At 41.7% G+C, this 27,638-nt stretch overlaps 1 protein-coding gene across 1 annotated transcript in view; it reads left to right on the forward strand.

Moving 5' to 3' along the window:
- The window catches only part of LOC126101068 (synaptotagmin-7-like), a 349,607-nt gene that overhangs the window by 298,938 nt on the left and 23,031 nt on the right, over positions 1-27,638 (forward strand). The window contains exon 5 of the mRNA XM_049911742.1: positions 12,498-12,666. Within this exon, the coding sequence (XP_049767699.1) occupies positions 12,498-12,666 (169 nt within the window). The remainder of the gene's footprint in view (positions 1-12,497; positions 12,667-27,638) is intronic.

Here is a 27,638-nt window from a genome sequence, read left to right on the forward strand (position 1 = left end):
AATAGCAGTGTGTTGTGTATTCAGCAGTCCTGTTACCATTAGACTTAGCAATGACAGGGTTCTAAAGGCCGTCAATTATAAATGCCAGAGGCTCTCCTGATTCTAATGTCCACATATTAAGTACAACTGTTCACTTTGTACCCTACACAGCGTAACACACAGGACGTGGCACAGAACCTTTATCTGAGCTGATTGCTAATTTCACTCTCCCTTTCTGACATCTGGCGATCTCCTTCGGTTGTCAACATTTAACAGCGACACTACAATGTACATAGATAACAAAAGAATGAGCTTCAATTAATACTGGACATAATTTCATAATTTAGTATTTTGCACAGTCCGTTGCTAAAGAGTTCGTCCAGACTTAATGCATGATGCAACACATACCGTAATCTTTCTCAGGCCAAAAGTCGAGTTTTTTAACAGTTTTTTCCCTTCTGTGGCATTAAACAAATTGCTTCATTGGGTTCTTCCTGTGCAACGTCTGTAATGTATTCACACCCAAAATGTCTGCTCCCACAAATAAAATGTCCTACCGCTAGACACAATAATATCTTTGTCCTATGTAATTATTCTTGAAGCCACATAATTTGAGTTCAGCTGTGTCGAAGGTGTTACCACCCTCTTCAGTCTGTCTGTTCCTAATCCATTTATAGAAACCAAAATTACTTCGAATTTTTGAATTTTATCCCATCTCTCTCACCCACTCACTCACTCACACACACACACACACACACACACACACACACACACAAAAATCTGGATTTCAATGGTAGATCATAGTGTATGCAGCAGCACATGGCGTTTTCAAGTATTAGAAATAGTTGAACTATTATTTACGTACAGGCAATTTTTTTCTTTGACATTTTGTAACCCTCAAACAACAGTAAAGCATGCTAACAACACTACTTAACAGAGGCTAGCATTACTGATACACGAAGTTGTATCAATTGTTACCCAGACTGCGCTTGTGAATCTGTTCTTTCATTCACATCTCAAGTAACCTTCAGCAGGAAAGGGAGATTAATTGCTGTTTGTCTGTACATATGGCATAGGCATTCATTTAATGATACTTCAGTCTATTAATCCAGTGATAAGAAAAATGAAGTGGGACTTCAATATACACTCCTGGAAATTGAAATAAGAACACCGTGAATTCATTGTCCCAGGAAGGGGAAACTTTATTGACACATTCCTGGGGTCAGATACATCACATGATCACACTGACAGAACCACAGGCACATAGACACAGGCAACAGAGCATGCACAATGTCGGCACTAGTACAGTGTATATCCACCTTTCGCAGCAATGCAGGCTGCTATTCTCCCATGGAGACGATCGTAGAGGTGCTGGATGTAGTCCTGTGGAACGGCTTGCCATGCCATTTCCACCTGGCGCCTCAGTTGGACCAGCGTTCGTGCTGGACGTACAGACCGCGTGAGACGACGCTTCATCCAGTCCCAAACATGCTCAATGGGGGACAGATCCGGAGATCTTGATGGCCAGGGTGGTGACTTACACCTTCTAGAGCACGTTGGGTGGCACGGGATACATGCGGACGTGCATTGTCCTGTTGGAACAGCAAGTTCCCTTGCCGGTCTAGGAATGGTAGAACGATGGGTTCGATGACGGTTTGGATGTACCGTGCACTATTCAGTGTCCCCTCGACGATCACCAGTGGTGTACGGCCAGTGTAGGAGATCGCTCCCCACACCATGATGCCGGGTGTTGGCCCTGTGTGCCTCGGTCGTATGCAGTCCTGATTGTGGCGCTCACCTGCACGGCGCCAAACACGCATACGACCATCATTGGCACCAAGGCAGAAGCGACTCTCATCGCTGAAGACGACACGTCTCCATTCGTCCCTCCATTCACGCCTGTCGCGACACCACTGGAGGCGGGCTGTACGATGTTGGGGCGTGAGCGGAAGACGGCCTAACGGTGTGCGGGACCGTAGCCCAGCTTCATGGAGACGGTTGCGAATGGTCCTCGCCGATACCCCAGGAGCAACAGTGTCCCTAATTTGCTGCGAAGTGGCGGTGCGGTCCCCTACGGCACTGCGTAGGATCCTACGGTCTTGGCGTGCATCCGTGCGTCGCTGCGGTCCGGTCCCAGGTCGACGGGCACGTGCACCTTCCGCCGACCACTGGCGACAACATCGATGTACTGTGGAGACCTCACGCCCCACGTGTTGAGCAATTCGGCGGTACGTCCACCCGGCCTCCCGCATGCCCACTATACGCCCTCGCTCAAAGTCCGTCAACTGCACATACGGTTCACGTCCACGCTGTCGCGGCATACTACCAGTGTTAAAGACTGCGATGGAGCTCCGTATGCCACGGCAAACTGGCTGACACTGACGACGGCGGTGCATAAATGCTGCGCAGCTAGCGCCATTCGACGGCCAACACCGCGGTTCCTGGTGTGTCCTCTGTGCTGTGCGTGTGATCATTGCTTGTACAGCCCTCTCGCAGTGTCCGGAGCAAGTATGGTGGGTCTGACACACTGGTGTCAATGTGTTCTTTTTTCCATTTCCAGGAGTGTACGATACAAGCATAATCTCAGCAACTGTGTTCACATCATTCGAGATCACATCCATGTACACGACTATACCCATCACTGAAAACATCAAGGTCCTCAAACTGTAATCAGAACAACAGAAAGATATCTCAAAATCCTATATAAGGATACTAACATTCTAAAATGAATTACACAGCAAAAATTGTTTTCTTTTGACAACCTGTTCTGCTCACAACAACATGGACTTCCCATGGGGTTACCAGTCAATGAACTCACTCTGAAAACAAAATGTTTGAAACCATAGAAGGGATAAGACAGTATAGGATAGTAGTCTAATGTCATTGCTCTGAAGATAATACCATATGCCTCCTAGATGAAACATGCAGTAGCATCCACAATCTAATAAATACAGTCCTGTCAAAACTAAAATTCGCCATAGAAACAGAAAATATCAAAACGCCAAATTTTCTTGACCTGACAGTACACAGACACAACCAAAACTATTTTCCATAATTGAGAAAGTCACCACCACCGGCAAAGCCACTCACAACTCAAACCACATAATCATGCACAAACATGCTGGTTTTCAATATGTGTGCCACATATTGAATAAATCTCCAGTCAGTGAAGCAAACTACAAAAATGAGCTGTAGTAACCAAACAAATATCGGTCGAGAATGGATAAAATATAAACATACCCAAACTGAACAACACAGTTTAAACAAAAATGAAAGATACACATATCACACAAACAGATCCTTACTCTCTCTCTCTCTCTCTCTCTCTCTCACACACACACACACACACACACACACACACACACACACACACACACACGTACACACATGAATGCACATGCATCACCGCATGGAATACAATCATGCTAACCGTAACATCCTCAGTGGTAGGTTTTCTATATAAATAGTTTTGTCCATTAAGTTATTTACAGTGCTATACAAAAAAGAAAAACATGTAATGCGAAACACAGAAAATTACAAATTTATCATGAGGACTATATAAAAAATTTGTGAAAACTTTTATTGAAAAGTGAAAATCTGTATATGTACAGTTGCAAATTTTCCTGTCGTTCAGTGGAAAGAGAATAATAATCCCACTCATGATGTTCCAGAAAACTTTTCTAGGTAAAGGAAGGAAAAGTTTTCTTTGCTTAAGAACGATCTTACACAAACACAAGTTTACTGATTTATTCTTTTAAAGTGAAACCAGTCTATTTTTTCGCGAGTGGAAGCATGTATCCTTTCTTTGAACTGAAACCACTTTTTAGTGTTTTCCATTCTTGCGACATCACTCTATGAGTATGTGACACTCAGAACTCATTTTGAAGTGTTGAATGACGCAATTCTCTTGTAATGAACTGAGTAATAACGAGTACCAGTTACTTACGTCCTTACTAAGCTATATGATGAAGTGTCTGGAGAAGTTGGAGACTGATCTTTTATCCGAATAGGCCGAGTGTTTGTGTACCTAGCAAAAGGGGAAGTAAGTGCTGTGGAATGAACATTCTTATGGGCATTTTTATTTCTTCCGTTTCATGCACTCATGTAGTGATGATCAATCTAAAAGGTGTGTCATGGCTGTATTTGGCTAGTATCAGTTGGAGACAGCAGTAGTCTTCAGCAATCTGAAGTTTATATATATATACGTAAATGTGTGTGTGCACGCGCACACCGCACATGACTGCATACGTATGTGTGCATGCACATTGTTCATTGTTGGGGCTATGAATCGAATATCCCATCCATTTACACTGTTGGAATGGTAACGTGTCTGATCTGTGATGAATGTATACAGAATGTGGAGAAATATATCTCAGCAGTCATGGTTCTGCAAGACAAGACTGCGATACAATCTTGGTTTTATTGTTTCCAGTCGCTGCATACTTCACTGCATGTGCATGTCATTCTACTTTGGATAAGTTATTGGATACTTTTATTGGCATACATATGGTTGATTGGTTAACTGCGTGTTCCATAGGAGTCTTGCACAATGTATCATCACTTCGTGGAAAGAATCAATTTACAGTCTACGTAACACATTATATTTAACTTTGATTGCTTACTAATCATTTGTAAATTAGCAAAAATTTAGTTGTCAACATAAATCAGTATGTTATTCTTTGGAATAAGTAAGCCATAATATACGAGGATAAATTATTCTATAGTATAGCAGGAGTTGACAGAAGTAACGGTCACTTTAGCTTACATTAAAATTTAACTTAGCTACCTCTTAGGCATTTGATATTGTTAGATAAGTAACCAAATTTTCTTCAGTTGTTTTATTCACCAATTATAGACATTGTTATTCCTTTAAAACTGTAATGCATTATTTAGCTTTCATTCCATTTAAGTAGTGTAGCTATGTATGTTCTGGTCCACTATACATCTGCTCATTAGGTTTCCTACATATGGGATGACCACATCAATGACCTCGAACATGATATCATGAAGATGGCGAATGGTGAGAAATTAAAAATTCAAAATGGTAATGGTTGGAAATTTAAAAGTACAGGATTCTGAGTAATTCCAAACAATTCGAAAAAAAAATTCTGAATTCGTAGGTATCACAATTGTGATCTGTGTGAACTTTTTAAAAATATTATAGAACAACTAAATTAACACAGTATTACCACATACATTTCATTCTTAGACTTTTCATTTTGAGACATAATTTTATTTTAGTGCAGAGACTCAATTTTCTTTCACAATCAGACATATATAGTTTTACTTGCGTATTACGATATCAATGTCAAAGATTTTAATCTTGAGTTATCGATCTCTTTATCTCTTTCTTTGGCTATGCCTTTGACCTCTGTCTTTCTCTACCACCACATCATTATTGAAATGGTTAGTTACGCCAAAGGGCTGCAAAATGTGATGGTGCATAAACTTAGTTCTAATTGAGATCAAATGTAATAAGAGAAGTTCAGTAACAGCCATTAAACTCTACGGTGTTGCGTTTGGATGTATAAATACTGCAAGTTTCACTTGTTATGTAATTTTCTGGGAAAATACATTTCAACTTGACGGAAAATTTGGATTGTTTGGAACATGGTCAAGATGTCCCCAGCTGAGTGGGACAGAGAGTCAGCTAACTTCTTCTGGTAAGCCAGATCCAGTTGAGGACACTTATTGTAGATACGATCATCATCATCATCTTGGACAATTTCCAGCCACTGGCTGGGTCTGTCGGGAACACAAGCCTCTCCATCGTGTTCTGTCTTTCCACCATTCCCCCTCTTCCACCTTCGTCCAGTTCTCTCCTCTTCTCGTCACACATTCCTTCACTCCCTTCACCCATCTATCTCTTGGTCTTCCTCTGGGCCTCTTCCCCTCCAGTTGCAGATCAAATATCCTCTTAGGAATTCTTCCCTCATCCATTCTCTTCATGTGTCCATACCACTGCAGTCTTGATTTTTCTATCCTGTCCTGGACTGGTTCCTCCTTTAGTTTTTCCCTCACATACTCCTTTCGCAATCTGTCTCGTCTTGTTACACCCAACCTGCTCCTCTGGAACTTCATTTCGCTAGCCTGTATTCTACTTTTGTCGCTTTTGTGCATTACCCATGTCTCACTTCCGTATGCCAATATGGGGACAAAGTAGGTTCGGTATATAATTCCCTTGGATTTCTGTGGCACCTCCTTGCTCCAAATAAGCCCCCTAATGCATTTGTAGAACTGCCCTGCTTTTCTGCACCTTTCATTTATTTCCATTGCGTTTCCCCCCTTACTTTCAATCACGCTTCCCAGGTACTTGAAGTTCTCTACCACTTGTAGTTTTTCCCCTCCACAAGTTATATCCACATTTGGCCTATTCGTCTTCCTTGTTGTGACAATTATTTCACTTTTCTTTGCAGAGAAATGCATTCCATATTGTGCTGCCGTTGCCTCCCATGCATCTAACTGCTCTTGCACCTCCTTCTCGCAATTTCCCCATAACATCAGGTCATCGGCAAAAAGCACTGCTTTCATTTTATGATCTCCAATTGCATCTGACACTTGCTGTAGGATTTCATCCATAACAATAATAAACAATAAAGGCGAAAGTGCACTTCCCTGTCGCAGCCCATTTTCCAGCTTGAACCATGCAGTACATTCCCTCCCCACTTTCACACAACTCTCACTTCCCTCATACATTTTTCTGACTTTTCGTGTTATATTGTAGATACGATCACTTAAAGTTAATAAATATCTGTGATATTGATAGAAACGTTTCACTGACCGTTCTACAGATTAATGTTCGAACGATTTAACAGTAAAGTAGAGCTGCGATAGGGTGCATGAGTGTTCGTCATACAATGCATGTATGCGTCAGCCTGTAAACATGGGTATGGACATCAGCGATTATGGAAATGATCATAGCATATTGAGTTGCATCTACTGTACATCCACTGTGAAGTACACGGGAGAGTGTTCTTCCCATTAGACCAGTTATCTGCATTTCTTCCTGTTCAATTAGCGTACAGAGAATGGACAGCACGATTGCTACAAGGCCTCTGCACACGCTTAAATTAGTCTGATTTTGTCTTCGCCATCTCTACTGGGGTCTTCAGTAGGAAGTTGTAACGAATTGCCAGATTCCAGAATGAGATTTTCACTCTGCAGCGGAGTGTGCGCTGATATGAAACTTCCTGGCAGATTAAAACTGTGTGCCCGACCGAGACTCGAACTCGGGACCTTTGCCTTTCGCGGGCAAGCGCTCTACCATCTGAGCTACCGAAGCACGACTCACGCCCGGTCTCACAGCTTTACTTCTGCCAGTATCTCGTCTCCTACCTTCCAAACTTTACAGAAGCTCTCCTGCGAACCTTGCAGAACTAGCACTCCTGAAAGAAAGGATATTGCGGAGACATGGCTTAGCCACAGCCTGGGGGATGTTTCCAGAATGAGATTTTCACTCTGCAGCGGAGTGTGCGCTGATATGAAACTTCCTGGCAGATTAAAACTGTGTGCCCGACCGAGACTCGAACTCGGGACCTTTGCCTTTCGCGGGCAAGCGCTCTACCATCTGAGCTACCGAAGCACGACTCACGCCCGGTCTCACAGCTTTACTTCTGCCAGTATCTCGTCTCCTACCTTCCAAACTTTACAGAAGCTCTCCTGCGAACCTTGCAGAACTAGCACTCCTGAAAGAAAGGATATTGCGGAGACATGGCTTAGCCACAGCCTGGGGGATGTTTCCAGAATGAGATTTTCACTCTGCAGCGGAGTGTGCGCTGATATGAAACTTCCTGGCAGATTAAAACTGTGTGCCCGACCGAGACTCGAACTCGGGACCTTTGCCTTTCGCGGGCAAGCGCTCTACCATCTGAGCTACCGAAGCACGACTCACGCCCGCACACTCCGCTGCAGAGTGAGAATCTCATTCTGGAAACATCCCCCAGGCTGTGGCTAAGCCATGTCTCCGCAATATCCTTTCTTTCAGGAGTGCTAGTTCTGCAAGGTTCGCAGGAGAGCTTCTGTAAAGTTTGGAAGGTAGGAGACGAGATACTGGCAGAAGTAAAGCTGTGAGACCGGGCGTGAGTCGTGCTTCGGTAGCTCAGATGGTAGAGCGCTTGCCCGCGAAAGGCAAAGGTCCCGAGTTCGAGTCTCGGTCGGGCACACAGTTTTAATCTGCCAGGAAGTTTCATATCAGCGCACACTCCGCTGCAGAGTGAAAATCTCATTCTGGAAACATCCCCCAGGCTGTGGCTAAGCCATGTCTCCGCAATATCCTTTCTTTCAGGAGTGCTAGTTCTGCAAGGTTCGCAGGAGAGCTTCTGTAAAGTTTGGAAGGTAGGAGACGAGATACTGGCAGAAGTAAAGCTGTGAGACCGGGCGTGAGTCGTGCTTCGGTAGCTCAGATGGTAGAGCGCTTGCCCGCGAAAGGCAAAGGTCCCGAGTTCGAGTCTCGGTCGGGCACACAGTTTTAATCTGCCAGGAAGTTTCAATTGCCAGATTCTTCACTGAGAGGCTTTCCTAGAACATACTTACATACGTTTAAGAAAAAATTCCTTATATATGTTCAATGTCCGCAGCTCATGGCCTCGCGGTAGCATTCTTGCTTTCCGAGCACATGGTCACGGGTTCGATTCCCGACGGGGTCAAGGATTTTCACCTGCCCCAAGATGACTGCGTGTTGTGGTGTTGTCTTCATCATCACCATTCATCTCCATTATGGTCGAAGGAAGGCAACGGCAAACCACCTCCATTAGGACCTTGCCTATTACGGCGGTGCGTTCCCCTACGCTCTGTCGAGAACCACGGGACTTCATTTTCATTTCCATATACGTTCAATACGCTCTATTATTTCATTTGGTGACGATTTCACAAACTGGAGCAATAATCTAGGACTGTCACACAAACACTTTGTAGCAGTCATTTTTAGGTAGGGTCAATACATTTCAAAATCTGTATGACAGTAAACCTGGAGTGATTGAAGGAGGTTGCAAGTAAAGGTTTATTGCGTTTCCCTATTATTCCACCAACGAATCATAGTCTGACGCTGGCTTTACATATGACTTGCTCCATTTCGTGTCAATACAAATTATTGTTTCACCCAGGTATTTGCAGGAGCCGACCGATCCCAGTTGTGATTAACTGATATAGTACTTTTAGGATATTACACTTTCCTTTTTAGCAAAAACAATATTTTACATATGAGGAGTACTGGTCCCAACACACTTGCCTAGGGCGTACCTGAACGAATTTCTACAGTTTGGTCAAGGAGCAAAACTTGGTCACCGAGAATGGTGACAGGGTAGGTAACCTGATTGACTGGGACAAAGTCATGCTACAAGAAACACCACCATAACATCATGGAAGCATCCACAGTCTGAGGTACACCCTTCAAAAGTAGCAGATTAAACATCTCATTATGTCATCGCTGCAGTAAACGATTTGCATAATTCGAAAAATTTTAAAATCGCTAAAGGTTTCAGTGCTGTTTGGTCCACTGAAGACAAGCAGCCTTAAGTGCTGGAAGACTGGCATACAAACAATCACTAGCCACTACGATTAATGGCATAGAGCTGAAACAACTTGGAATAACGTACCTGTGTCTGAATATATGTGACATTGTCAGAACAGGAGAAAACGATCATAAACATATAATCAGATATAAAATTACAAAATGTTTAAAAACTTTCTATTGAAACTTTCCAAAAATTTTCAAAAAATTCTGTCTACTGTCTCAGTCGCAGTTGGCATTAAAAAATTTTTACAAAGTAATTACCAGCAACTTAACTACCATTTTCATATCACAAGCATCCATAAACGAATCTAGCAATGTGCAATACCGTTGCATATTCCATAACATTCTTATTTTAGATCTTCAAATAAAATCTGTTCCTTGCAGCCACCTTATTTGTGCCAGCAACTGCAACCAAGATCTTGTACAGTGTCGTGAAATGTTTTATGTAGAGACGTTTCAAAGTACAAAAATTTTTACGACGCTATACAGGTTCTTTGCCTCAATTTCTATGAAAGATAGCATTACTAATATAACATGGATGATGGATCGGTATTGTACACTGCTAGTTTCATTTGCAATACATATCGTTTGAAGATGATAGTTGAGGTACGAGAAATGTTCATCAATTTGTAAAAAAATTTCCTGTTAAATTCGATTGACATAATATATGGAAATATCTTTAAAATTCTAATAATTTTTATAGAACTTTTTTCTAAATTTGTATAATTTTGTGTCAGAGCACCTGTGTCTGCCATTCAAGCTCAGTTCCACTCAACCGCAAGCTGGGTTAGTGCCTTTTATTTGTCATAGGTGGCTTTTTTATGTAATATATTTCACCCCCTGTTTAGTGGGAAATTTAATAATTTATTCTTACTACTACGTTGTCAAATTCACCGTATGTAAATTTTCTTTATATCCTTTTCTTTCCCTTATTGCACATTTAATGGCTTGCTGTAGCCGTTCATTAAAACAACACGTTGTAAGTGATGGACATATTATTATTCTTCAAGCTTTTTTTCTGTAAGCAGTTGGTCTTTCTGTTCATTTGTAGCAGTTCTCCATCTTTTCGTATCCTGTGCTAACAAATTCACATGTACGTAACTGCTACAGCTAATATCCACTAATATCTATAATCAAATCGAGTCTCTCTCTAGATCTTCTATTGTTATCCTATTGTGTTTTCTTCAGCGCTGCGTTAACTATTTCTTTATTTTGAAACCGGTCCTTCATTAATCTGCCCCTTCTCGTAGTACGAGACTTCCATAGTCTCTTTACCGCACCCACCAGCAATTCCTTTTAGTACTACTTCATTTCGTAATTGATCTGCCCTTATAATTTTTATCATTATACAATTTTAGCGCTTTTCACGTGCTTCCAATTTGTCCACTGATGTCCACTGATGCACATTTCACTCCCCTACAAGACTGAGCTCCAGACATACACTTCCAAGGAACTTCTTCCTGATTTCCATAACAATATAATATACAATAATGTTCTTTTATAGAAGAAAGCCTTACTTTCCTGACCCAATTAGTCTGTGCATGCCTCCTTCCATCACACATCCTTGGTAATCCGTAGATTTTAAATGGATAATTTCCTTAAAAACTCACCGAAAGAAGTGGTACAGTACTTAGCACACTGGACTCTCATTCAAGAGTCCCCTAACTGCATTTTACGTTTTCGTGGTAGCCCTAAATCGCTTAAGGCAATTGCTGGGATGCTTCCTTTGGGAGGACGTGGCTGAATTCCTTCCCCATTTTTCCTTAATCCGGGCCCTTGCCCCTGTGCCTCGAATGAACTCGCTGTCGACACTACGTTAAATACTGTTCTTTCTTCTTCCTTAATTCTTGCGAAAATACCAATATTGTGGCAGTATCAGTTTCAGCAATAAGCAAATCGTTATCTCCGTTGTACTACTCACCACCTTCACTTTTGTTTATCTCTACGTTATCTTCTGTTCTAATTACTTTCCATTACTTTCAACAGGTCTCCCAAGTCGTCCATACACATAACTCCATTGTAAGCCAATTAAAACTGGCCCATAAAATACTTCATGCACCTTAAACTAGGCAGCCCAACTTACATCAGCCACTCTGAGTGCGGATAATGGAAGTTGGGAGGCCTACAGTTAAGCTTTGTTTTACCGCCCCCCTCCACCCTCCCTGTACACTTGTACAAGCGCTACGATATCTACAGACCTTAACTTCTCTGTTGTACATTTCCCAATTTTCCTTCACTTACTTCATATCGTCTTAGACGTATACGTTCTAAAGCACTAATGTAAGTCATAAAGAAATAGGATGTATGTCCATTGTTAATGGATATAGGTCCGAATTCAGGTGTGATATAAAGTAAAATAGATAAATTAAGAAAAATCCGCTCCATCTCCAGATAGTGTCCTGAGAAAGTTCCTTCCTCATTTTACGGACGGTTGTACATATTAAGAACATCTGAGAAGAAGCTAAAACCAGCAAATGCCGCAAATAGTGTCATCACCATCAGCCACTTCATTCACTTGGTAATGTGGCCTCTCTAAAGTGATGTGCATAATGGAATCCTAAGACGTTCTTCCATTCTGCCGATCTTGACCTTTCTTCGAGTGACATCACCGGGCCAGTGGGATTAATTAATATTTACATTACGGCAGTGGCCTTTGTTGTACGACTGGTATCCGCAGTATCTCATAGCCTTAATTGCGGGTAGAATATACATTGGTCTAAAACTATATCTCTTAGGATAGCAGACGTCTTAGACTTGAAAACTTAAGAGCATCTTCCGTAAGCTTGTCATCCCAGTTTGAGACGTCGAAATGTTTCTGGTCTTACCTTCCTTTCGTATACACGGGTTGACCGAGGTAGACATACTCTGTGATTCTTTGCAGTTGTGTACTTCGAATCCAGTTTCCATTACCTCGCGGTTTATTGTGACACAATGACATCTTTTCTTTTGCTTAAGCTACCAACTAGCGTTGATGTATGGACTCTAGAGTACCTGTGACGCGTTTCAGGTGGACTTGTCAGAGAAGCCATCGTTCTGGAAGGCGTTGAAGCCGCCAGCCAAGGACAAGTGTGGGGAGCTGCTGACGTCCCTGTGCTACCACCCCAGTAACAGCATCCTCACCCTCACTCTACTCAAGGCTCGCAACCTCAAAGCCAAGGATATCAACGGAAAGTCAGGTAAGAATTCTGTCTATCTTACTTTCACGAAGAGTGAAACTGCTTGTAGTACTCCATCACTTTAGTCGTGAATTTTATCAGTTAAATTCCATCAGCTTTTTATGTTTCTGTTTTAACTAGTTCGCATTGGAAGCTACATCAATAGTGTTACAGAGTTTCACTGAAAATCAAGCAACACAGATGAGTGTTACCACAGACTGCCTGTGAACCGTACACTAGCAAATGCAGAATTCTAAAGTGCTGTAGTTTCAGTCATCAGCGCTCATAGGCCATTTCTCTTTGCACAGGGTGATACCGTGATGATATTACAAACTTTCAGGGATAATAAAGAATGGTAAATTTATCAGCTGGAAGCAGGAGACCCTGGTCAGGAAATGACAGAGAAAAATGAAAATTGTTCTGATAACCCTGACAGTGGAATACATGAACCGGCATTGTTGTTTCGAAAACTACAAGATAGACAACTTCTAGAGGTAGTAGAATGGACCGAAACAAGAAAAAATTGGCGAGTGAAAATGGGCTCTGAAGTGGATGCCTTAATCGCAACTATGGAACACGTCGCTTATATTGAACAAGAGCCTATTTGCTTAAGGCATACATTTCAAAGCCAGTATTTGTTCCTTTTTACGGTCCATATTAGTACCCCAAAAATATAGAAACCAAAATCTTGCAGCAGAAAAGGTATTTCACAGTGTCGATAATGAGCAACTACTCCTAGCTCTTAAAGTATGAGTTGTAGAACATATGTTTGCTAGATATTTTTTCTTCTTTTCGTGCATACAGTGTAATATTGTTACTTTAATTTGGTATGCTGATGTGTAATATTGTAACTTTAATTTTGTTATGCTGAGATCGGTGCTAATAGACAATAAAAGCTGGGTTAAAAGCCGTGATCTGTCTGGGGACGTTAACCGTGGATTACTGGGCAACTGTTTCATCAGATATTTAGTCTTGGTTTACCAACCAGACTAACATTAATGATAATCTTTTAATAGTCATACAAAACCGGTAATATATATATATATAAAGGATAATTTAAATAAAAAGAAAGAAATCAGTTTATATTTGGAAATTTATTTTAAGATTGTTCATTGAAATTTCAGCATATTATACGTGAGTTATAACTGAGCTGGTGCCTTATTTACGATTGAAAAAATGTGAGATTGTAATCTTACGGAACACATAAAATATGGAGCCAAGATTGGGAGACTGTGTACAACACTGCATTCATAAAATAACACACGAAGAACATTGAAACATAAGCAAGAAGAAATTTTAACCACAACCAACAGATTCAGTTTTTACCCAAAGAAATTACGTTCATACCACAATCCTGTCCGTCATGTAATTGCCACACACTGGTATACTAAATTCATATTAACTCTTTGTGAAGTCTTCGCAAAAAGAATAGCTGAGGGCTACTTTGATGATTACACCACATGCTCCACGTGGTCTACTTGGTTTACACAAAGCGTACAACTCCACAATAATTTTGATAATTAAAATAAATTAGATCGAAAAGCAATTGACCAAAGAAAAACCTTGAACTGGTTACTAACGTCTTACTATTAATCTGATGGGTCAAACAGTTATGTAAGCACGTGGTACTGGTCTCGCAAAGTACACTCCACGTGGGTTGAACATAAAGAAAAGTTGCTATATTGCAAAATATTGTCAAGACGAGACGTTATAATCACATAAACATTCGCATTTAAGATTGATGAACTTAGTTAGAGTTACTGATCAACACATGGTTCCAATTTACTCACAAAGTAGTAACAAAGCAACTACCCCAAAATAATCTGAATTTAACACGAGAATTACACTCCGCTGCACTTTAAGATAGCATTAGATATTTTAGAGCTAAACCTGAAATCAAGGTGATTAAATCTTCAGTTAGGCTGAACTTAAGAAATCCATTGTCCTACGGACTTAACAGACACGCGCTTAGCCGGAGATCTAACCACTTCAGACGCTCGCCACGGCCACACTGCAACTGCCCTACTGCCCAGCGTGCTTCCTGAGGGTGGCTCACAAAGACCAACGGAAGTGGCCAGAGGGGCAGCTTCCTATACCAACATGACAACGGACGGACAGGACCATACTAAGGATAGAAACCTCTTTGATTTTAGGAAGCGTAGCTACCTGTTCCGACGTTGGTCCTACTGTTCTCTAGCATACAGCCTTGTCTGCTACCCTCAAGCATGCAACTAGAAATACATATGCTCATTCATCCTCTCATACAAAGGGGAAGGGGGATGACAGTATCTTATCATATACAGTATATAAAAGAAAGCGGATGTAGGTTCCGTATGAGACTGTGTGACATGAATTACATATAAGAATTACATATAAACTGTGCTTTAAAGTGTAGTAGTGTGACAGATCGTTCTTGTTTGTGTGTAAAAGTAACACATTCCACTGCTCAGTCTCCTCCCAGATAGTCAGAAACGCCACAGTACATTTAGAAGAGGAATTTATTCCATAAATGGCAACAGATTTAAGAAATTAAACATGACAGGAATCCAACAGAGACCTTTCATAACCCCAACGCTCCGGGAAAAGACTGTGCAGGGAATTTTCTGGCCATGCTAGGACATTCCCAAGCAGGCTTCTCACACCCTACTTAAACCAAAAGTGTAAAAGAAAAGGCAAAAGGACACCAGCTACTTGCTAAAACACAATAATTTCAACACATCTTTAGAATCTACCAATTTCAAACAGAAAAAAAAGAACACAATCTGTGACACCTATTTAAAAGGTAGTGTAGACCTAATTCGGTCAGCAAGTAAAAACAATTGTTCCTGTGTCATTAATATGAAAACAATTTCTGGTTGTTACCCTTATGGAGTTCACCAGTATTTGCTCATTGCAAGAGCCAACTGATCACAGGAAAATTTATGACTGTTTATTAACAAGCAAAATTTATGAAAATAGCAAAGGTGCCACAGCAATTAAAAAAAGAACATCAAATAACATCGGTATTAAAAAGCAGAACATAACAATGCACAATCTGCAAAAGCAACAAAATGATAAGAGAAAAAACATGTTTTACAAAGTGGTTATCGCAAAAAAATTCTATATCGTATAAAACTAATAATTTGTAGAATTAAAATAACTATGTGGCACTCATTTAATCACTCTAGTATATTTCAATTAGCTAGCAAACAATGAGCACTGTGTCATTATACTGAAACTACAATAATTATGTGATTGTTACCCTTAAGGGTTTCCTCACAGTAAATATGCCCCATGCAAAGGCTAATCGATCACAGTTCAATGAGAATAAAAAGCTATCTGACTGATAAGCGAAGCAATGCCACAGCAATGAATTTACGAAACAAAATATCACAAATCTAATACATCACACAAAAACAGTACAATAACCAACATCTAAAACAAAAAGAACACCTATAAATAAAACACTTGCAAAATACAAGAGTCAAAGTCTAAAAAAGATAAATAGAACACCAGCAAAATACAAGAGTCAGTCTAATAAACACCAATAAATCGAACTCCTGCAAAACACACGAGTCAGAGTTTCTCTGACAGAAACACACGTATATGCACTGGTCTAAGAACCGTATAATCACTGTTCACTGACACACTCAGTACTTCCACTGTTCCGAGGCACAATATAGGGGAAAGAGGGGGGGTTCGTCGCCACAGCTGTCAGTAGGGATTTTTTTGTCCATCTGTTGCGTGCGATTCCGCCGTCTCTGCCCTCTCATGAAGTTTCTCCCGTGTCACGTCATCTCGATTTGGTTCCATGTTTGTGTTGTCAAATTCGTGCGGTATCCTCGTTTGACACGCCAGGTTGATATTCCTGGGCAAGGATGACACTTAATGGCTCTTCTTTTGTGCCACCCTTAGCGACCAGAGAACATCGAACCATGATTTACTGTCGCTTGACAGTGGGCATCCGTCAGGAGATGTTGATAGGCGTCATTGAAGTCTGCCAGTTACTCTGGACAGTATGTGTCAAAAGGCTCCACGCCCCTTGTGTTGTTTCACCGCGGCCGTCTCATCACGGTCGCGTGCGTGTGGTGCGTTGCCAGCAGATGGATTTCCGCGCGGTGGACCGCTCACCCATCTCAGGTCATCGCCTCGAGGAAGGGTCGCCCGGGGCGGCCGCCCATTAGCTCCAGGTACAAGGGAAAGTGTTTGCCGCGTACCTTCTTTTGTTGTCGGCCGCGCTCCCAAAGTGGCCTGGCTGACAGCGTGTCCTGCTGGGAAACCCGCCAGTTTACAACTAGTCCAGCTGCTCCCGCTGTCTCTTAAGAGTTTTGCCGGTTCGCTTTCACGTTCTCAACTGCATTCACAGAAATTTTTTTTCATCCTTATGTGATTACACAATGTCATACATAATACCACTTAGTATTGTCTTTCACAATTTTTAAGAACAAAGTGAGACTTAATATTTTTTTTAATATAAAAAAATTAGATGAATCGACAATATAAAATAAAATTTAAATGACTTGACAATGTAAAAAAAATAAAAGTGAAATGACTTGACAGTATAAAAATAAAAATTTAAATGAACTGACAGTATAATATTTAAATCCACATCACTAATGTGGTTCACTTACGTTTTAATAAATCAAATGCTATTTATTAATTCACTAAAATGAATAGGATTATGCCTTGTGCAAGTATAAGTCAGGACAGCATAGGGTTCACATGTTATTTACACACACATACATGCACACCTGTTGTCTATTCTACAAACTAACTACCCATAACATGCATTACTCAATATTCTACTTCTATCCACTACTAGTTAAGCCAATAAGCTACTTCAATGCTATTTCAACACCGTATATATACCACTACAACATTGTTCTAATTCGTCCTCTTCTTGACGCTCGCGGCATACGTCTTGTCACATGATAAATATGGAGAACTTTCCTTAAACATACACATTAAAAAGAACAATGGTTATTTACACGCCAAAACATTTATACCACTTCGCACACCTGAAAAGAGACTCGCAATTATACATTTATCATACTCATATATTCACACATAAAACAGTAAGAAAATTTCACCTAAAATTACGTTATCACAACAATTAATCACGCAGATGACTCTGAGAAGTTTAGAAATATTTGCATTATACAGGTTATATTACATTTTCTTACCCATTTTGCTGCGATTTCGTTCCTTGTTTACGTTACCTTTCGCTTCCAAATCAGTTATTTCGCCTGTGGTGGTTATTCTGGATTCATTTCTCATGAATGGCAAAATTGTGGTCACCTCTATTCTGTAAAACAGTATCATCTTAACATATTGAACTTACAACAGACACAAAAGATCCGAATCCTCCTGTAGTTTAAATGACAAATGTTTTGCTTTATCCTTATTACCTTAAACCAAGCTTTCCTTCGTTCCCATAATCAAAATTATTTAATCATCCTCTACCTTCAAGAGGGAAATTTCCTCAGTACAAATCATATAGGCTGCAGTGCATCCCGCACCAGCGAAAACAGTAAGCTGTAATGCTCACAGCATCAGCAAAACACATAAACGTCGCTTTTGTAGGACAAGTATTAACGCAGAATAATTTTTTAGGCTTTGGCTCAACATCAATCAAGACGACAAAAAGGATCCATATTTCCGTTCCATTCTCCATTTGCTGAAAAGCTGCTCGTATTTGACTACCACAATAATATTTCAGGGCCACGTAAATTACACAAACCACAATTCTTCTTTCACCTTGAAGGGAATCAATATACTTACGAAATCCACAGACAGCACTTTACGTACTCAGCTATAAAGAACAAAAAAGACATATATCATCAATATTAACATATCATCGCATATTGGAAGCCAATGGTTCAACAATCGTATTATCGCATCCTGTTTTCAAGATTCCAAACTTACTCATTCCTTTCTCAGAGTTCTCCTATCTTAAAATATTCATACAGCATGCATACTATAGGAAGAGATCCTCATTTATACTGACAGATATAGAATAGTAATAGATAGATAGTAGCACTGAAAGCAGAAAATCGGAAACAAGGCTACTAACAGCTGGGGACCTGGGTTTGCCACACCCATAATACCCACAGATCGGATATTCCCCTGAGTTTATGCACTAATTCAGCAACGATCTTGCTTTCCTCAGGAGCGACTCTTTTCAATTTACACACAAAAAAAACATAAACAGCATTTTACTCGTTCACAAAGAAACCTTTTATCTTCACGTTTGAATCAAACTAAATCCTAATTGCACAAGGAGAAAAAAATTAAATTAAAACATCACTTCAATCCATCACACAGAAACATCTTTATCATTAATTTTTACCAACATATTATTCAAAATGCATATGTCACAAATTTAAACTAATCAATTCTTTCTCCTCACCGTGCTCTCTACTTCTCACTGTCCTTTCTACTCATTTGCCATGTCGCTCATTTGTTCCGATTGGGCGCCTTCTGCGCTGATCGTTTGTCATTGCCGGTTTCGTTCATTTCCATTTGCTGGATTATGTCTAGGGTTAGCCGGCCGAATTTCAACATCATAAGGTGCTCCGCCTACAGTCCTGTTCCCACCGTGTTCACCGTGATATCGATTCTGGTTGCCGTAACTGTTCCGTTCACGATTCTGTCCACGTCCTCGATCATTTCTGTTGTTCCACCTGTGTTCGCGACTGTTACCCCAGTTTCTATACGGCCTGTCCCGATTATTGTTCCGTTCGCGTCGCGACGACCAGTCACGCCGTTGATTAGTACTACGGCCACGACTGCGATCGCGCTGCTGTGCCCCGTAATAACTTTGTGCCTGATTAGGCGGGCATTCTGCTGTATTGTATTCCAACTCTTGGAGAAGTGTTTTAAACGTTTCCACGTCCTCTTTGCATCGTCCCGCAAGAATGACGCGCCGCAAGTGCATCGGCAATTTGGTGATGCATATCCTAATTAGTTCTGCAGGCCCATATGGGTCGTATAAAAATTGATTTGCCTGCAGCATGTGGTCGAATAGGCGTGCAGGGCTGCCGAAACCAGACTGGTTCAAATTTGGCAGCATAATTATGCCATGTTTGACCCTATCTTGTGCCGCTTCCGACCAATAGGCGGACAGAAAGGCTTGTCGAAACTCCCGAGTGGAGTTGCAGTGACGCGCTGCCGACCTCATGCGAATCGCCGGTTCGCCTTCCAAATAGCCACACATATATTCTATCTTATGTGAACTTGCCCAGTCGGGGGGAAGACAAAACTCAAATTGCTCGAGCCATGCACGTGGATGTATTCCTTTTTGCGAATTTCGGAATATCTCAAACTTTCTTACCGTAAGGAAATGTTTGAAATCAAATCCCCGCATTTCCTCCTGGCGAGGCCCTTGAATGTTTCTGTTTCTCTCATGTCTGCCCCTTAAATTACATTCTTCCCTGTCGTCAGAATCTGCCTCGTGGCTGGAGTCCCTCTCTGCACTGTTCGTACGGCTATTTTTAGTGCTATTGGCGAGTTCGGAATCACACGCCATGCGGTTTTCCAGATGCGCCACGCGTTCTTGTAATTCGCCTGTTACAGCTTTGTGTTGTCTGTTCACTTCAAACTGTCCCTTCTGAAATCTAAGAAGCGAACGCACTTCTTCGGTCTCTGCGGCCGCTACCGGTGTAGTATTGTTCTCGCTTTCCGTCGGCTTCATCGTGCCTACAGTGTCCGCTAATGCCGCAATCTTATCATCAATTTGTCTCTTGTCCTCCGCCCCAGTCTGCTTCAATTGTTCTACTTGCTGTTCCAACGCGTGGATCGCTAAACTGTTGTCCGCTATTGTGTTACTAACGGACGTGGGACAATGCGTTTCCGCCTCTTGGACCCTCGAAAGTACCTGCTGGTGCTCCCTTTGGCATTCTTCCCTCAGCTCTTGGAAATTCCGAAGTAGCCGTTCTTCGCTTTCTTTAGATTCGGCATCGCCCCTCCGCTTGCTCTGTTCTAAGGCTTGCAGACGAGTATCGATTTGTTCAAATGTACGGCCTAATTCTTTCATAATATCACTTTTTATCTCACTTGCCAGATTGTTTATTCTTTGTGAGATATCATCGGACACTCTCTGCATCGACTTGTCGACTTTATTTGTCTGCTGGATTAGTTTTTCGTCTATTTGTTCGCCTAGCTCTCGGATCGATTTTTCAGATTTCTGCGTCATTTGTTCGCCTAGCTCGCGGATCGATTTTTCGGATGATTCTTTTTGTTCTCGGAACGATTTTTCTGATTTCTGCGTCATTTGTTCGCCTAGCTCGCGGATCGATTTTTCGGATGATTCTTTTTGTTCTCAGAACGATTTTTCTGATGATTCTTTTTGTTCTCAGAACGATTTTTCAAATGATTCTTTATTTTGTTGCAATAAGGCTTTCATGAGTTCTGCCAAATCAATTTGGTTAGTTGAAGGCAAATTAATTTGTGGCTCTGATGTGAGCCCGTTCGTCCTGTCTTGCATTTCATCTGAACTATTCCCCATTGCATTTTCGGAACCGCCCGACGCGTTAACATTCGAAATTAAATTATCCCCTTGGTCCATGTTGCTTAGGTTGTCGGACCGCTTACTTTTAGTTTGGTTACGTGTCTGCATTAGTGCAATTTATAACCGGTATGCGACACACTAATCAAAATAAATGTGTCCCACAAAAATTACGACAGTCACACGCAAGATACCCAACCTAGTACGCACTTTTTCACACGCAAAACAAATTTTTATCTTAGATCGAAACAGTGGAATTTACAAGCGAGAATAAAAAACACACAGACATATAAAACACACAAGTATAAAAAACAAAACAAGACAAACAACGCAACGCCGATCAACAACGCAGTGAATCTTTTGAAAGTCTGCTCGGAAACAACGCAGAAGTTGTTTGAGGGCTGTAGAGAAAAAAAAAATTAAGATTATAACACGCTCGCAATCTAACGTTTCAGAGATTCCAGAGTCTAGCGGAAATCTTTAATTTGGTATGCTGATGTGTAATATTGTAACTTTAATTTTGTTATGCTGAGATCGGTGCTAATAGACAATAAAAGCTGGGTTAAAAGCCGTTCAAAATGGCTCTGAGCACTATGGGACTCAACTGCTGTGGTCATAAGTCCCCTAGAACTTAGAACTACTTAAACCTAACTAACCTAAGGACAGCACACAACACCCAGCCATCACGAGGCAGAGAAAATTCCTGACCCCGCCGGGAATCGAACCCGGGAACCCGGGCGTGGGAAGCGAGAACGCTACCGCACGACCACGAGATGCGGGCTGGGTTAAAAGCCGTGATCTGTCTGGGGACGTTAACCGTGGATTACTGGGCAACTGTTTCATCAGATATTTAGTCTTGGTTTACCAACCAGACTAACATTAATGATAATCTTTTAATAGTCATACAAAACCGGTAATATATATATATATAAAGGATAATTTAAATAAAAAGAAAGAAATCAGTTTATATTTGGAAATTTATTTTAAGATTGTTCATTGAAATTTCAGCATATTATACGTGAGTTATAACTGAGCTGGTGCCTTATTTACGATTGAAAAAATGTGAGATTGTAATCTTACGGAACACATAAAATATGGAGCCAAGATTGGGAGACTGTGTACAACAATGCATTCATAAAATAACACACGAAGAACATTGAAACATAAGCAAGAAGAAATTAACCACAACCAACAGATTCAGTTTTTACCCAAAGAAATTACGTTCATACCACAATCCTGTCTGTCATGTAATTACCACACACTGGTATACTAAATTCATATTAACTCTTTGTGAAGTCTTCGCAAAAAGAATAGCTGAGGGCTACTTTGATGATTACACCACATGCTCCACGTGGTCAACTTGGTTTACACAAAGCGTACAACTCCACAATAATTTTGATAATTAAAATAAATTAGATCGAAAAGCAATTGACCAAAGAAAAACCTTGAACTGGTTACTAACGTCTTACTATTAATCTGATGGGTCAAACAGTTATGTAAGCACGTGGTACTGGTCTCGCAAAGTACACTCCACGTGGGTTGAACATAAAGAAAAGTTGCTATATTGCAAAATATTGTCAAGACGAGACGTTATAATCACACAAACATTCGCATTTAAGACTGATGAACTTAGTTAGAGTTACTGATCAACACGTGGTTCCAATTTACTCACAAAGTAGTAACAAAGCAACTACCCCAAAATAATCTGAATTTAACACGAGAATTACACTCCGCTGCACTTTAAGATAGCATTAGATATTTTAGAGTTAAACCTGAAATCAAGGTGATTAAATTTTCAATTAGGCTGAACTTAAGAAATCCATTGTCCTACGGACTTAACAGACACGCGCTTAGCCGGAGATCTTACCACTTCAGACGCTCGCCACGGCCACACTGCAACTGCCCTACTGCCCAGCGTGCTTCCTGAGGGTGGCTCACAAAGACCAACGGAAGTGGCCAGAGGGGCAGCTTCCTATACCAACATGACAACGGACGGACAGGACCATACTAAGGATAGAAACCTCTTTGATTTTAGGAAGCGTAGCTACCTGTTCCGACGTTGGTCCTACTGTTCTCTAGCAGACAGCCTTGTCTGCTACCCTCAAGCATGCAACTAGAAATACATATGCTCATTCATCCTCTCACACAAAGGGGAAGGGGGATGACAGTATCTTATCATATACAGTATATAAAAGAAAGCGGATGTAGGTTCCGTATGAGACTGTGTGACATGAATTACATATAAGAATTACATATAAACTGTGCTTTAAAGTGTAGTAGTGTGACAGATCGTTCTTGTTTGTGTGTAAAAGTAACACATTCCACTGCTCAGTCTCCTCCCAGATAGTCAGGAACGCCACAGTACATTTAGAAGAGGAATTTATTCCATAAATGGCAACAGATTTAAGAAATTAAACATGAAAGGAATCCAACAGAGACCTTTCAACAGGTATTACAACCTCTGAAAGTCTCCTTGCCTGAAGTCTTGGCAATAACAGCACCGAGGCATGCATTCCACTATCAGAGGTATCAAAACGATATTCGCTTATATCTTTCGACAAGGGCTCCTTATCTCAAATTGATGTAAAGAGCGATCAAACAGTTTCCGTTTGAGGTCGTTGCTGCAGGATACACGCAACGTGGGGCGATTCCGATGCAGGTGTATAAGCACTGATATATAGGCAAGGGATTTTCTTTTCTACGAGCGTACAGTAAATGTGGAAACGCGAACCATGACGACGTGGTTACAAAATACGTCAAAAAAATGTGTGTTAAATGATATGGGACTTAACTGCTAAGGTCATTAGTCCGTAAGCTTACACACTACTTAACCTAAATTACCCTAAGGACAAACACACACACACCCATGCCCCAGGGATGACTCGAACCTCCGCCGGGACCAGCCACACAGTCCATGACTGCTGAGCCCCAGACCGCTCGGCTTATCCCGCGCGGCCAAAGTACGTCCAGACAGGACTAACGTCCATTTCTTGGCTGTCGAAAGTAGACATCCATCGTACAATGAAGATGTGTATGGGACAGAATGTGTGTCGAAAACCACCGTCGTGTAATGGTGCACAAGATTCTGCGTTGGTGGCTATTGAGGTGATGCTCACCCTATTTTTCGATTACCGGGACCAACTGATGATCGATTTCTAGTAATCTGATATCTCCATCATTGGGGAACGGTACTGTGCGACGCTGGAGAGATCACGGCTTGCAATTAAAGCTAAACGTCCAGGGAAACTGCGATAAGGAGTGTGCTGCTTCATGATAACGCAAGACTTCACACCGCAAATATAGTAACGCAGAACTTATATCAACAGAAGTGGGACACAGTTGAGCACCCTCCCTATAATCTTGATTCCTCTGCATGATATTCACTCCTTCCGCTCCTTCAAAGCGCGCTTGAAGGGTCGCCGATTTCTGTCGGAGTAGGATGAGTTGCTGGAAATTATGGACCTCTTGATGCAGCAGGACGCGGTGCTGCACTAAACGGATATCTTCAAGTTGGTGCGTCGATGGAATGATTCTCTCAGCCCTGACGGCGAGTGTGCCTGATAGGCATATAGATTCCCGACTGCATGGATTTCGCACTGAAACCTTTATATTGCACGTTATACACTACTGGCCATTAAAATTGCTGCACCAAGAAGAAATGCAGCTGATAAATGCGTATTCATTGGGCACATATATTATACTAGAACAGACATGTGATTACATTTTCACGCAGTTTGGCTGCATAGATCCTGAGAAATCAGTAACCAGAACAACTACCTCCGGCCGTAATAACGGCCTTGATACGCCTGGGCATTGAGTCAAACAGAGCTTGGATGGTGTGTACAGGTACAGCTGCCCATGCAGCTTCAACACGATAACAGTTCACCAAGAGTAGTGACTGGCGTATTGCGACGAGCCAGTTGCTCGACCACCATTGACCAGTCGTTTTCAATTGGTGAGAGATCTGGAGAATGTGCTGGCCAGGGCAGCAGTCGAACATTTTCTGTATCCAGAAAGGCCCGTACAGGACCTGCAACATGCGGTCGTGCATTATCCTGCCGAAATGTATGGTTGCGCAGCGATCGAATGAAGGATAGAGTCACGTGTCGTATCACATCAGATATGTAACGTCCGCTGTTCAAAGTGCCGTCAATGCGAACAAGAGGTGACCGAGACGTGTAACCAATGGCACCCCATACCATCACGCCGGATGATACGCCAGTATGGCGGTGACGAATACACGCTTCCAATGTGCGTTCACCGCGATGTCGCCAAACACGGACGCGACCATCGTGATGCTGTAAACAGAACCTGGATTCATCCGAAAAAATGACGTTTTGCCGTTCGTGAACCCAGGTACGTCCCTGAGTACACAATCGAAGACGCTCCTGTCTGTGATGCAGCGTCAATGGTAACCGCATCCATGCTCTACGAACTGATAGTCCATGCTGCTGCAAACGTCGTCGAACTGTTCGTGCAGATGGTTGTTGTCTTGCAAACGTCGAGACGTGGCTGCACGATCCGTTACAGCCATGCGAATAAGATACCTGTCATCTCGACTGCTAGTGATACGAGGCCGTGTGGATCTTGCACGGCGTTCCGTAGTAACCTCCTGAACCCACTGATTCCGTATTCTGCTAACAGTCATTGGATCTCGACCAACGCGAGCATGAATGTCGCAATACGATAAACCGCAATCGTAATAGGCTGCAATTCGACTTTTATCAAAGTCCGAAACGTGATGGTACGCCTTTCTCCTCCTTACATGAGGCATCATAACAACGTTTCACCAGGCAACGCAGGTTAACTGCTGTTTGTGTATGAGAAATCGGTTGCAAACTTTCTTCATTTCAGCACGTTGTACGTGTCGGCACCGGCGCCAACCTTCTGTGAATGCTCTGAAAAACTATTTGCGTATCACAGCATCTTCTTCCTGTCGGTTAAATTTCGCGTCTGTAGCACGTCATCTTCGTGGTGTAGCTATTTTAATGGCCAGTAATGTATATTTACCCTTCTTAATCATCCCTCAAAGTTGGTAACACCATCACGGAATAACCCTATATATCGACATAACCTTATTCAACAATGAGTGCTTCAATATGTCATGACGAAAAGAATCAAAAATTAAACTTGAACCAAATATTTTGACCGCCGTTGGTCCAATTTTGGAACCCAGTGCTCCAATGATTCTGTTTCGCAAGGGTTACAAAGTCCTTAGTAGGTTTTCGGTGGAGTGTGACACCAAAGCTTACTCACCGCACGAACATTCCCCATAAATTACGGACTGTTGACACGGAACCTGTGCCTGATGGCGTCCCAGATATGATACATCGGGATCAGTCGAATTTTTTATCCTAGACATCAGCGTGAATTAGCTGTCATCACTTCAAAGCACGGTTGCACGATTCTGTCTTTGTGCCATGGACTGTTATCCTGCTGGAAGATGACAGTGCCGAAACATGAAGAGATGCAGATGGTCCGCAAATTTTTCCTATTGTCTGCAGCTGTCTTGGTGCCTTAGATTAATAACACAAATTCTTTAGAAGCCCAGGTGAATGTGGCATATTTCCCAGCCTGAGTCCGCCGAGCGGTGCATCTTCATAGTAGTCATTTGACAGGATGACGACATCCCCGTATTCAACCGCCGTCCTGGTGTAACAGAGCAGGATGAGATAAGTGTTTAACGTCCAGTCAACAATGAGATCATTAGAGACGGAGCACATGGTCGAATTGGGGGAGGATGGGGAAGGAAAGCAGCCATACGCTTTCGAGGGAACTATCCCGGCATTTGTCATAAGCTCCTTTGAACCGTCGTTCTTCCGAATGTGAGTCCAGTGTGCTAAACAATGTGCTACAACGCTAGGTGTCGTGGAACAAGAAACTCTAATAAGGCAACACCTGTGGGTCATCTACATCGGAGCCCAATGTTCAACAATGTGCGCCGCAGGCTGTGTCCTGAAACACTTGCGCCAGCACCGGTATTGTATACTGCCGTCATACCTGCCGCAGATTGCTGTCTGTATTGTTTCACAGAGCGAACACGCCTCCGACCTGCACGTTCTATAACGAGATGTAGTCCACCAACAACTTTGTCACATTTTCTGGGTTCTACCTGAACCATGAATTGATTTTCAAAACCTTTTCTTAAGAATTTACTTTATTTACTAGCGATTCATCAAGAACATTAACATATTTAATCACACTATGTGAGCGTGGAAGTAGTTTCCAGTGGGTAACTGATGAAAACAAATTAAATTTCTTTCAATAATTGGAAATATATTTCTAAAAGCCCCCCCCCCTTTTTTAACAGATTTAAAATTCTAATCAGAAAGCACCCTGTAAATATCAAGTTACAATTTATTCAGAGGCAGAAATAACAAAAAAAAATTTTTGACAGTATGAGCTTTCGAGCTGAGAACCTGGCCGCTCCCTTTTAACACTGCCGTAGTCACGACCGCTCACAATGTAAGTGGGCTGTCTAGGTTTTTATATTGGTAACGCCACGTAG

Source organism: Schistocerca cancellata, chromosome 9, assembly GCF_023864275.1.
Source record: "Schistocerca cancellata isolate TAMUIC-IGC-003103 chromosome 9, iqSchCanc2.1, whole genome shotgun sequence".
NCBI lineage: Eukaryota > Metazoa > Arthropoda > Insecta > Orthoptera > Acrididae > Schistocerca > Schistocerca cancellata.